The sequence below is a fragment of the Larimichthys crocea genome, chromosome XII (genome assembly GCF_000972845.2).
Source record: "Larimichthys crocea isolate SSNF chromosome XII, L_crocea_2.0, whole genome shotgun sequence".
Lineage (NCBI taxonomy): Eukaryota > Metazoa > Chordata > Actinopteri > Sciaenidae > Larimichthys > Larimichthys crocea.
The window spans coordinates 26,593,198-26,606,603 of NC_040022.1; the positions used below are offsets into that span (position 1 = coordinate 26,593,198).

General features: G+C 43.2%; 1 protein-coding gene across 3 annotated transcripts in view; it reads left to right on the plus strand.

Annotated features, from left to right (window-relative positions):
• The window catches only part of usp43b (ubiquitin specific peptidase 43b), a 73,305-nt gene that overhangs the window by 27,372 nt on the left and 32,527 nt on the right, over positions 1-13,406 (plus strand). For all 3 annotated transcript variants that reach the window (XM_027285773.1, XM_027285775.1, XM_027285774.1), the window contains exons 3-5: positions 859-962; positions 7,097-7,189; positions 12,295-12,430. In XM_027285773.1, coding sequence (XP_027141574.1) covers positions 859-962; positions 7,097-7,189; positions 12,295-12,430 — 333 coding nt within the window. The remainder of the gene's footprint in view (positions 1-858; positions 963-7,096; positions 7,190-12,294; positions 12,431-13,406) is intronic.

Consider the following 13,406-nt stretch of genomic DNA (forward strand, 5'->3'; position numbering starts at 1 on the left):
AGCTAAGAAACTGAGCTAACATGAGCTAACAGCTAACTTTAGCTAACATAAGCTAATATTAGCTAGCAGCAGTTAAGAAACTGAGGTAACATTAGCGATGACAGCTAACAAACTTAGATAACAGGAGCTAACAGCAGCTGACATTAGTTAACAGCATCTAACATTAGCTAACTTTAACTCACATAAGCTAATATTCGCTAATAGCAGCTAACAAACTTAGATAACATGAGCTAACAGCAGCTTACATTAGTTAACCATAGGTCACATACGCTAATATTCACTAACAGCAGTTAAGAAACTGAGCTAACATTAGCAACAACAGCTAACAAACTGAGCTAACATGAACTAACAGCAGCTACAGTCGGCAGCAGTTTACTTCACTGTCCATCAGGAAACTCTGTAAATCACAGAGTTGAGGCGGAGCAGCCGGAGGTGATCGTACCCTGAGCACAAAGTTACACAGTGTGAGGACAGATTAAAGTTATGTAGTCAGCTGAAACAGAGACTCTCCCTGTGTGACTCATCCCGCACGTTTGTTTTGCTACCTTGAAAGTTTTTCAGTTATCGGTTCGTTTTTTTATCTGCTCTTCTTTCATCTTTATCCAAGGCCGACTTCCTCGCTGTTGTAGGTGAGTAGATGAAAGAATAAAGGCAGGGACTTCCCGGGGGGGGTTGTGTTTAGGTCAGGCCACTTTTTTGAAATATCATTTTACAGCCACAGAAATGTGCTAAAGCTGCATTCTGCAGGAACCTCTGCAAGATTTTCTAAATTATTTTCGCACCACCGTCATACCGTTCGAGTTTCCTCTGCAATGTGACTCCATGCGTGGCCTCCTGTCTCTCTCCTCTGTGCTGCAGGGCCCCGGTGGAGCTGAGGAGGTGCTGTCTCCTGACCCGTCCCAGTCCCATCAGTCCGGCGTCCAGCACAGCTTTGTCCAGGAACATTTCCAGGCACAGTACAAGTAAGTCATCTTTCCTTATATAACACCGACACCACAAATATAGTGACGTGACAGGGCTCTTATTGGTGACCAACATTTGAAGATGTTTCAACTTAATAAACTAAACCAGCCGCCAAAACAGGAGGCGAGGTCAAACTTTGGACTTCCTTGCATGTTGAAGCTGTGTGCATGGGATGCAAGAATATGAGAGCAAACGTTGTTGTGTACCACCTACAGTCGTTGGCCAGTGTTACTTCGATTTATCCTGCATTATTTCAGGAGAAATTCACAAACAGCAACCACAAGCTGGATCTTACTTATCAGAATATATAAACAACAGTCGGCTCTAATGTTATTGGATTCGGGGGAAAGTTTAGTCTCCAGCCAAACTCATATTCTGTGATAAGGTTACGTTCGCCCAAACACATCGGTAAGTCGTACTCCTGAAAGCCTCTCTCCTGTAAAATATACTTTTTATGCAATAAAGAATAAATCCAACTTGTCAAGACTGTCTCAGGTTGTGTCCAAGTATGAGCTAAGCAGCTAAACAAGAGTCTAAGCTTACACTTTTTTCCTCATTGCAGTATTAAGACGAACTCTCTGGAACAATTCTGCTTCGAAATGCAGAATTTTTGTACTGTATGTAGCTATAAAATGCATATTTAAGACCCAACGTGACCGTCTTAATTCGCTACGGCTGAAATTATATTAAGACTTAAAGTTATGCAGAAATAAGAGTGTGGACCACCCGGCGACCACTAGTGGTGGGTGGATCGATCCAAATATCGATATTATCGATACCAAGTCAGTATCGGATCGATACCGTGGTGAGATCGATTCTTTACTTTAAGTTCCGCTCTTGTTTGCTCCTGTGTCAGCGCTAAGCAGGCACACTTTGCTCCCCCTCCACCCTCTTGTGTTTAGATGTTGCACCGTCACGTGACGTAGACACGCAAAGCAATCAAACAAGCAAGTTGCCGGCTCAGGTTCTTCAGCAACAGAAGAATGGCAGAGAGGAAGAGGAGTGCCGTGTGGTTGTATTTTCGAGCCGAAAGCGAGACAGCAGCAAAATGTGGGATTTGTAAAAAGATAGTCAGGTATAGTGGAAACAACCAATTTATATAAACATATAAAAAACCATCCAAAAGAAAACATGGAGCTACAAAAACGGAGAGAGTAGTTTCTCAGCAGTACTTTTTAATTTGTTCACGACTTTTTATTTAAGATTTTTATGAAGAAAATATGATAATAAAGCTTTTTTTTTATTTATTATAAACTTTGTCCTAAGTCTGGGTTTTAACTATTTAATAATAAAAAAGGAAACATCACACAAAAACACTCGTGAAAATTAATTGAGATTTAGCCAATCAATGACGCATCCACCTTATTTATTGAAAAGTATCGGTATCAGCGATACTAGCCCGTATTTACTTGGATAACAAATTTTACAGTATCGCACACCAATAGAGACCACGCTCTGAGCTTCACACACAACTCTTGAGGAACCTGTGGGTGACGTCACGGATACAGCGTCCGTATTTATACTGTAAGCAGTAGTGTGGGGTGGGTGGTTTAGTGGCCTATAAGGAGGGATGGCACCATGAGGAGGAAGGCGGCAGAGAGATGTTATAACAGCTTCCCTGACGTGTTGTCAGATAAATGTCAGACTGCACCGCAAGAAAAAGGTCACAGCCTCTGTAACCACATCTGTCTTGAAGACAGTCCTGTGTTCTGTCCGAGGAAGACGCTGCAGCCACACAGCGCTGCTCTGATATAATTATATAACACCTGCGTAGACTCGTTCTTCTATAGTATTTAGGCTTCATTGATCAGATTATAGCGTGACTGCCAGAAAGAAACTGATGTAATGGGGGGTGTCATTATTTCTTTTACACAGAGGTCCTCGGAGACACAGATTCCTGGCTTCAAGCACGGTAAATCCACACAGTAATTACCAAGCAGGCGAGAGCAGCGATACTAAAAGGGTGTGATGAAAAAGTGCCCCGGTAGCCTAACCTCTGCGTCTCTCTGGGAAGTACAAACCCCCTTTAGTAAGTACTCATATAGAGTTATTACCTTTTGTGCTGGGTGTAATGGAGTAATTCGGGTTGTTAGCCGTGCCAATGGTCAAGTATTTTCAATTTTGTAATGACGTGCGAGCTTGTCTGGTGTATTTTGGATGACCGCCGCGTGGCGAATCAGGCTTTTCAACACCAACTGTATTATCACCATTCCTAATGCAGCTGGATGTGCTCACGACTCCCATCAATCAGTCACACAGCAGATAAAGAGCCAGATATTCTTTTTTTTTTCTCCTTCTACATAATATATGCGTCTGTCAGCGGCAAGTTTATCTGGCCAGCTCATCGTTGTTTTAGTCTGGTTTAAGAAAACATGAGAGATTTTGCACAGCAGATTTGTTGCAGTCACGGTCGCGTTCAGACATTTATACCACGGTCGATTACTCACTGCTTTTTATAGTGCTGTTTTGGTCGGGGACTGCACTCTGCACTCTCTTGCAATTAATTACTCTTTTTATCCAGCCACTTTAAAGATGTGCTCCGTCTCGGTTTGCATCATCCGATTCGGTGACACGCTCGCGCAAGATGAGACAAGGTAACTTGAGGAAAAGGCCCAAATGTTAGACGCCAGAAGAAGAAGAAGAAGAAGAAGAAGAAGGTTTGTGCAGTCCAAAAATGATTTCATAACACAAAACTTACAGAGTGGCAAGGAAAGATCCAAAAACACAGAGCTGAGAGGTTGACACATAATAAGACAATGGACTGACACTGAAACCACGAGGCTAAACACACAAGTGAAGACAGGATAACAAGAGCAACCTCCGTGGCTGTGAAGTGAAGTGTCAAAAACTCTTATGCAGGATTAAGAGCGTGGGCGCTTTGATTGACAGGTAGGTGTCATTACAGGTGGCTAGTTTGAGTCACGGAGACTACGTCCATGCTGTATACGGTCTTTGAGAGGAAGAATAAACAGGACACGACTAAATGCAGTATCTTTCTTTCCTAACGATGTAGTCTGTCTCTAATCAGCTGAACTTTCTGTATCCATGATTGACTCCACCAGCACTGACCAGTTATCGAAGTTCAATTAATCCAGATTGTAAAAATAGTCCCTCCAGGCTGAATCTCTAATATCATGTTGTGGTACCATCCGCCATCTGCCAAATTCCTCGCAGAAAGCTGGCAGCTCCATGCGACTTCCAGTAATACATCTGTCAGGGCGCATCTCTTAATTGCTACCCTCACTGTCAAATGTTTCAGCTGTGACACCTTGGGTGTGTCTAGACAGGAAGCAGCAAGTCTTTGCAGCCTGGCAGGCAGAAATTTGTTCCTCTCTCACCCACTCAGATACTGAGCTCGCCAGGGAAAGTGGGTGAGATGGCGCAGCGTGGATATATATACACGACAGGGGTGGCTGAGCACAAACACTACAAAGGAAGTCTAACGTGTACGGTCGGGTTTAACAATGCAGAAAGCCGTGCAGGTTTTTAAATAGAGATGAATGCATCATCGTTTGACTTTTTCCCTCCGAGGCCTCGCCGCTGTCTGTGTAACACGTCCCAACGCAGAGTCCGATGTGATACAACATGCAGGGTTGACAGAGCGGAGAATCATCCGTGTAATAGCCCCCACGGTTTGTCACTATACAGTCATCACCAACTCAAGCCGAGAGTTATTGGATTTTAATTTATGTTTTCTGCCATCACACGGTCAGAGCTTGTGTGTACATTCAGGCTTCACGTTGTGGTGGTGAACTTTCTGTTTAAAACACCTCCAGAAATCACATCCATCCCTCTGATCTGATTTAAGATCTCTGGACTGGAGTTGAGTCCGTGCAGACTGCGACGAAAACGTCTGTCAAACATTGATCATCGAAGCCGACAGAGACGAGCAGCCGAGTGTTTCAGATTACAAACTCGGTGCCGTCTCAGCGCGGCTCGTCTTACCGCTGCGACGCTTTTTCTCTCTCGGCCTCACCGCCCTGACCTTTTTTTTCTCGTTTTCACCACGTCTCCTGATTGATTTGTTTGCCCCCCCCTGGCTATGTGTGTAATGTAATTTCAATTACAGAGCGCTGAATAAACACACGTTCATCCCCTCAAACAGAGGATAGCTGCCAGGCTCAGCGAGAAGAAGAATTAGCTGCCAATCTATTGTTTTGTATTTTAATTGCACTCTCTTAGGAAAGAAAATCAATTAGGTTGAGATCCTTTGGAGGAGACGTGTTACTCAAAGCTGTAGCAGTGTGTGGAAGTGCAGAGCCTCTTCAGCATGACTGCATCCCAGACAGGATACCTCTCAACCGGTGCACGCTTCCTCCATTAGAGCATCACCAGAATATCGCCTCCTTCTTCTTCTTTTTTAAGTGTTTTCAAGCAGCGCCGGGCCACATCTATGTTTTAGTGGAGCCTGAGTGTGATTTGTATGCATGGAGTGCAGTTACCCTCACTGTTTCCTGGCGAGAATAAGACATCCGTAGGGCAGCCATTCTGCTCTGCCAAGAGGGAGAGATCCACTAAGAGCCAGTGTCAGCTGGGTTTGCTTGAATAGAGCTTTATTTGCCCCCCTCCTCCTCCTCCTCCTCCTGCTGCTCCTCTCTGTTCTCCTCCCCCTGCTGAGTCTGTCAGGTGTCGTTCTATAAGGAAAAACACATTTGAACAGTTCATCTATGGCTGGATTTCTCCGTGGTAGGACGGCATGTTCAATGAGAGAGTGGGGAGTATTTTTAGGACTGTTTGATCAAATGCAGGCTCTATATTTGTGAACGATTTAAGTGTAAATCTCTGTTTACCACTCGATGTGATTTATATTGCTGCTTATCCAAGTCTGTTATCAATGTATGTGCCGCTCGGTGCTTTCCATCCTTCATCATATGTTATCTTTTAATGTTAAGACTCACAAAGAATGTTGTTTATTTCCTTTCCGATCTTTTTTTTTGAACCATTCCTTTATTTTCCAGCTAGGTCTAAAGTTAAACTTGCTTCTAGGGAACTCCACTAAATTGATTGAACCCAGGAGGACGGACCAGTGTCCACTGTTTTATGTAACCAAGCTCCAAAAACTGCTGCAGTTCCTCAAACGTCCACTTGAGTCAGTCTCCATAAGTCCCCATGTTAGACAGCAGAAATAAACATGTTTACAGCCTGGTACAAAAAACAGTTTTGGTCTCTGTAGCTAATTTCCCCATTCATGACAACTGTACTGAGGGTGAATTTATATACAACTCACCTGTTCACATTATATTAAGGCTTAAAGTTATGCAGGGTTAAGAGCGTGGACGCTTTGACTGACAGGTAGCTGTCCTTACAGATGGCTTGTTTGAGCAACCAGGCTTAATTCGGCCCACAGGGTAGGAAAACCCTTTGGGATATAAGTAGCCCAAGATTTATATTTTTTAAATTACAAGTTTCAAACGTCAAATCAGCTTGTGTACGAAGGACTACACACACGGATGCTCAAAGACAAGAGTGTACGGTGTTATTTACAGAAAGTCCTATCCAGGAAATCCTGCACAGATTAACTCTAAATACTGGACAAAGATTTAATTTAGCCGCAGACAAAATCACTCGGAGGCAATCGGCCCATTAACTTCAGCGGGCTTTCTGACTCATTGTTCAGACAATTAGCTAACTGGAATAAGTTATTCGACGAACAACTGGATGGAAAACTTCTGTACACATCTGGGCATCTTTTTCAGTGATCTGTGCTTCAGATGTAAGGGAAGAAAGGCGGCCAGTGTCTTCGTTTCTTTGCTTGGGGATCCTGTAATAGCATTGCATGAACATAAGTAGCTGGTGAGAATGATGCAAGAAGCTGGAAAGCGCCTCTGCTGGTTCCCCGTTTATAGCCCAAATTATCCCAGGAGGGCTTCTTCTACTACTCCCCCTCTTTCCACAAACCCCCTCTTGTCTCATTCCCGTCGGTTACGTCACTCATCTTTCCCGTTCTCACAATCAGATCAAGGACTTCGTTGCGGATGGAACACCGTGTTCATTTTAAACCGTGTTGTTCGCTTGTATAATGAGATTAAGTCATCTCCTCTCCTGCCAGACTTAATCAGGAGGACTTTGAGATTCATTTGGGAGTTTGTGTCAGACTAATTTAACTGTGTGCTTCTCTTTTTTTTCCCCTCAGATCTTCGCTGACGTGCCCACACTGTCTCAAACAGAGCAACACCTTCGACCCTTTCCTCTGCATCTCGCTCCCCATTCCTCTTCGGCAAACCAGGTGAGCGCCGCTGCTTTTCAACCAGACTTCTGAAACAATGGTGTTAGATTTACCCTCCAAAACAAAACATTAACATACAGTCATTTCACTGTCCGTTAGGCAATGAGGCTGTACCGTTAAACTTAAAGAAACCTTACCATCATGATCACCTGCCAATATTGTGTCAACCTCTTGCCGATAAAACAGCCCTGACCCATAGAGGCCTGGACTCCTCAGACCTTTTCAGGTGTGCTGTGGTATCTGGCACCAACATGTTAGCAGCAGATCCTTTAAATCCTGTAAGTTTCGAGGTGGGGCCTCCATGGATCTGGACTAGATTGAGATCTGGGGGAATTCGGAGGCCAAGTCAACGCCTTAAACCAGTTGTTGTGTTCCTCAAACCATTCCTGAAATGTTTCTGTGATGCACTCTGTGTTCTAACACCTTTTTATCAGAACCAGCATCAACTTTTTCAGCTGTTTGAGCTACAGTAGCTCATCTGTTGGAGCGGACCAATGAACCTTAGTCATGACCTTGCCGGTTCACCTTCTTTGGACCATCTTTGATAGGTACTGACCACTGCAGACCGGGAACACCCCACAAGAGCTGCAGTTTTGGAGATCCTGAAGTCTAGCCATCACAATTTGGCTTTTGTAAAAGCCCCTCAAATCCTCACTCTTGCCCATTTTTCTTGCTTCGGCCTTGGGAACGTCTCGGGATTCTCCAGGAGGAGCTTGTTGGGGAGAAGAACGTCTGAACGGCCTGCTAAACCTGCTACCCGACCCGGAATAACCAAAAGAAAATTGATCGATATTTCTGATGTAAATTCTGTTTCAGTATCGATCAGTATCGTCTAACTGTGCAAGAAAGAAACATGCTGAACTGTTTCTTTAGTCTTGAGGCGTTGGACAACAGCCAGCTTTGTTCATGCACTACGTACTACAGTAGGAACACAAGTAATTGTGAAGCTGCAGGGTTGGTATCGAAAAGGAAAAGCTGGTGGAAAACCCTCTTAGCATTGAAGAACAATGACTTATTCAACTTTACATCAGGTCAACAGGGCCCGTTCAGGAAATCCTGACATTTTCAAGAAAGGGAGACCTCATTCATTCTCCTTTTTTTCCAGCGAGTACGTCCTCCACTTTAATTATGTTGCAGTTTCTTCCTCAAACACACACACAAAAGTCTAAACACTGGCTTTCACCTAAATACTTAAATTTCTTACCGGACCCTGTTTTCTGGTCTTTACTTTGGTCCCGTTCATGTTGTGGAAACTAAATCTTCTCCTGTCCCGTGGAGTTAAAACGGTGGAGGTGGTGACCCTCCCAGACCCACACTGACACACAAACACACCTCCTCCACACACAACTGCTTATTAAAGACGACTGCTTGACATCAGCATCTGTTTTAGGTTTCAGCACGGTTCAGCCTCAGTTTTGACCTCTCGTGCTGGGTGTAAATAAAGTCGACAGACTCTCTCGAACCCAAAAACTTAAATCTAACATGAAGTATGAACCCGGTTTAAAGTGTTTATCGTCGTCAGAGGATCCATCTACACCCTGGAGAGGTAATGTCAGAGGAAAAGTTGACTTTTTCAGGTGAGGAGCAATCTGACGGGTTTAGAACTTCATATAAACTCACTGATTAGTGGAATCGAGCTACTTTCCACCGGATGGCTTTGCTGATTGGACAAATTACCTCACGTTGCTCTTCCATGGGTGACTCATCATAAACAATGCAGTTGAGTTGTTAGTACTTAGTGTTACTTTATGATTAATATCTTTTGGCTTCTGTTTACAGCTTCAAATTAAATAAACTCAGGTTTTATTCACCAGTTTTAAAACCTGAGTATCTTTTAATGGTGCAAACAGATTAGATTCATAGGCTATTTTTAGTCTGGCTGTAGTCCGCGGGCCATTTTAAAGAATTTAAAGCAATTAAATAGATCTAAAAGTGATATCATTTTTTATTTCCCAGCAGCCAACCATGCGCTTACTCATTTTCCACGGAAGAACAGTTCATGACGGTTAATAATAACGTAGCTACTGTAAGTGAGGACACAAAACAGGTTTTCATAGAGGAGACGAGCGTCTGTCTGTCTGTCTGTCTGCAGACCTGAAGAGTCATACCAGACTCCAGGATCAAAGTTTTTCGATCACATCACACGCCGCAGTCTGCATCACACCTTTTAAATAAATTGATGTCTGGTTGGGAATGACTGAACGGCGCGTCACTTCTTGTTGCTGCCGCAGGTAACCGTGGACCGGCATTATCTCCTTTCCTTTCATGAAGCACGGCCTACTGGAGGCAGCGGAGCTCCTTTTCTGAGCGTTTAAAGAGTTCAAACGGCTCTTATCATCTTATCGTGGCCGTAAATACGTCGCAACCTTCCTATGCAAACAGATCATCGTCTCATATGGCAAGAAAGCGAACACCATCTCTGTCCTAAATGTAAACAGAGCTTTTTAGACTTCAGTGTAAGCTTGTATGCTAATCTCAGCTCTTGTACATGATTGACACACAGAGGTGTGTTTATCACTATTTTAAGGTTCAGGTTTCTTCTTGCTAGTTATTTCCTTCCTTCCTTCCTTTTTGGTCTTTGAAGTAGTTCATACAAGTTCAGCCAACTTCCCCTCTAATTTGGAAAATAGTTTTTAAGCGTTTCTTTGTGACGGCGTGCCAAAATCGAGAGCGTTTAAGTTACACCGTCCTTTCTTTTAACTGTGCGGCAGATAGGGGTGAGAGAAGACTTCTTCTGAAGGGATAAACAGAGGAGAAAACAGATGGGTTTGTCTATTTAAAGCGTTTTTTTTTTCTTCTTTTTAATGCATTTCTGTGTGAAGAGTTCAACTCAATCCCCAGCCAAGTCATGTCTGTAAGCCGTAAACACATACTGTTTGTTACCAAACCAACATTTTCTGTGCCCAGCAAATCCCAAACGCGAGGCCAGCTCCAGTCCCTTGGCGATCGTGTGCTCTTTGCATGTTGGATGATTTTGTTTACGCTCCATGTAAAGCTCGGCTCTGTGAATGTTTTATCTCGGTGCCATTAATTGCTCGGACTGTAAATATCTATAGGCGGCGTTACTATTTGCAGAAAACGGAGGCAAGAAGCAGAGAGGGTGGTGAGTGGATTAGCATTTACAGTGTTTTGTTTTGTCCTCCCTCCTCTGAAAAATGTAATTAGCATAAATTGGGGATACCTCCTTGAGCCGTGGCTTGATTAGTGCTGCCTATGACTGTACAGTGCTCTTTTGAAGTGTCCTGTTCCCCAAATCAGTGTAACAGGAGGAAACAAGGTTCAGTTTTCTTTCTGCATGCACAGATTTACCAGCACTACTCGTCCCTAACGAGAGAACCGGTAAAATTATGTAAGATAACTCGTGTTGTTACGACTCGAAACCGGCTTCCTGTTAGTTACAGGACGAAACTTCAAAGACCTGCTGCTAGTTTATAAATCCTTTAATGGATTTGGGCCAAATTACATTTTCTGATGTGCTCGAGGAACATAAACTCATTAGGTGCCTTAAATTAAAGTTTGGACCGGTACCAGAACATTTGCCACTGGACTGTGAGGAAATATGATTCTGCAAAAAATAAAAGCTGAATAATGATTACGTAACTTTATAGGACATTATCGACTGTTAAATCTACGCTGTTACTACACTTCTGTGTAGTACACTTCTACACTGTAGTACACTGTGTACTGTGCGTATTTCGCTAATTTTGGCAGGGTAGTGTTTCAATTCGAGTATGGCCATTATGATCTTCTTCTTTGTCATCTTCATCATCTTTGTGTTCTCTGTCCTACTTGTCTTCTTCATCATCTTCCTCGTCTTCTCATTTGTTTTCTTGGTCATCTTCTTTTGTCTTCTTCCTCAGACTTTCTTCTTGCTTGTCTCGTTGGTCTTTGTCTTCTTCAACTTCCTCTTTATCTCCTTCTTTGTCTTCACCTTCTTTGTCTTGTTCATTGCATTCTTCTTGTGTCTTCTTTGTGTTTCTTTGTCTTCTTTTTTTCTTTGTCTTTGTCACCAAATTCTACGTGCAACATTAGCACCAACAGTTGACTGCCAAAATCTAAGACGACGACAGCCAGAGCCAAAACACTACCTTCACAATCTGTGGGTGACGTCACAGATACGACCTTGGAGGATAAATAGAGCCTAAACCAAACTTACATGTGAACTACTGAAAGGACTGCCACTCCAGGTTCCCATCCCTGGTCAGCAGGTCTTCACAGAAAGCTTAGATCTTCAGAAACCGTTTGGATGTTGACTTGCTGACTTCACCTTCATAGAGCCTCATTGTGTATTTATTCCTCCGAGTGCACACTTTGCACTCATCTGTGATTAAAAACTTGTCCTCCACCATCACTCTGCATCTCCATCACTCAGAGCTTCATTGTACAATGATCAAGAACTCAGCAAATGACTTCAGACAACTTTTTTTTTAAAATTAATTTATTCACTTTTCTGTTTAAATGTGATTTTGCCTTCTATTTTTATCTTTCAGATGAAAGTTTTATTGCCTTTTAGTGCTAATTTGATTCTTCGTTTTGCCTTTTCTTTCTTACTCCCGACGATAAATTTGAGCTTTCATCATTTCTTTAAGGTTTCGTCTCTATACGATGCTGCTGTGAAACTTTATCGATCCCTTGCTGGCATTCTTATCTCTCTCCATTATTTTTTTATTATAACGAGGTGCTAAAAACTCCAAGAAACATACATCCATTTTCCATATATGTCTCGGTTACTGCCCACACAATCTGCAGACCACACACTCCCCACAGGTGCCTGCTCGGGTTCCTCTCCATCTCCTCGGTGGGCTGTTATTCAAAGAAGCCGTTATGTCCCGGCACCTTGCTCATGTCAGCACTGCCTCTGGAGAGGTCAGAGCCAAGCGCTCCCCTGTTTTTAAAAATGCAATAGAGATTCCATTATTTGGCACACATGAAACTAAGTCCTAATGATCTATTATTAATGTTAAAATGTATTGATTTATTCATGGAAGTCTTCTTTTGTCCCTTCGTGGCCGTCAAGGAGGAGTGAAGTCAGAAAAAGAAACAGAAATCAAAATAGAGGCGGCAGCTCACCGTCCGTGACTGTGTGTGTGTGTGTGTGTGTGCAGGCCGCTGTGTGTAATCCTGGTGTTCAGCACCAAAGGACAGAGGTACCTGCGGGTCGGGCTGGCTGTGCCTCTGTTTGGCTCCGTGGGCTGCCTGAGGAGGATGGTGGCTGACGAGGGGAAACTTTCCCCAGACCAGGTAACATAAAGCAGGAATAACTGCCCAGCGTGGACCCACATTTCTCTTTGTTTGTCATATTTTTTAAACCGCAAACTGCTGCGCGGATCACCTCGGCTGTGATTGCAGTGATTTGTGACGTCGCCTTGCATACCATTCTCGTGCACACTCGGCTAAAATACACAACGTTGGATCAGAGATTAGCGGGAATAATAGAGCAAAGGTTGGTGTTGCATGGAGCGGGTTCAGAGTTCACTCTCACAGCACTATAAGATGTATAATGGAACCATTATCAGGAAAGTTGGATCTGAGATTAGGAGGAATAACAGTGCAAAGGTTAATGTTTTCTAATTGGTGCTATACAGACGTGAATCTAGCCGAAACTAGAACTCGTCTGAAGATACTGGTGTTTATTTCGTTTTATTTTTGGAGACAGGTTGGTGTGGGTGGTGGGTTCAGGGTTCACTCTCACATCATTATAAGATGTAAAGTGAATATATTGAATCACGCATTCCCCCTCATCGCTCTCGGGTCGGTGTTTTGACAGTTGGATGCTAAAAAGTATCGACTCTTTGAAAGATCTGTACATTATCAAACAGTTTTTTGCATTTACTCAGCTAAAAAAACAAGTTATCTCTTCCCATAACACTTTTTTTTAATGATATTTGCAGATTAGGAACTTATGTCTGTCAGTGTGTGCCTAAGTAACCTGACAGTGGAATGATTTAGGAGCTTTTGGGCCCACCTGAATCCAAAGAAATGGTCTCTGAACAAGTGGAGCTGGGAACACAGATTGGGGATGATGTTTGGGAGGAGATCTTGTTGTTTCAAGATGCACAGACTTCATTATTTGGGGTTGTGCAGCTGTGTGTTTGAACCTGATCTGGAGATTGCATTGTTTGACTTTTCTTCTTCCAGACTAGACCACAATATTTCAGTTCAAAGCACCATCATGCATGGGGTGGAGATCACAAAGAAAGAGTCTAGAAGTCAGATA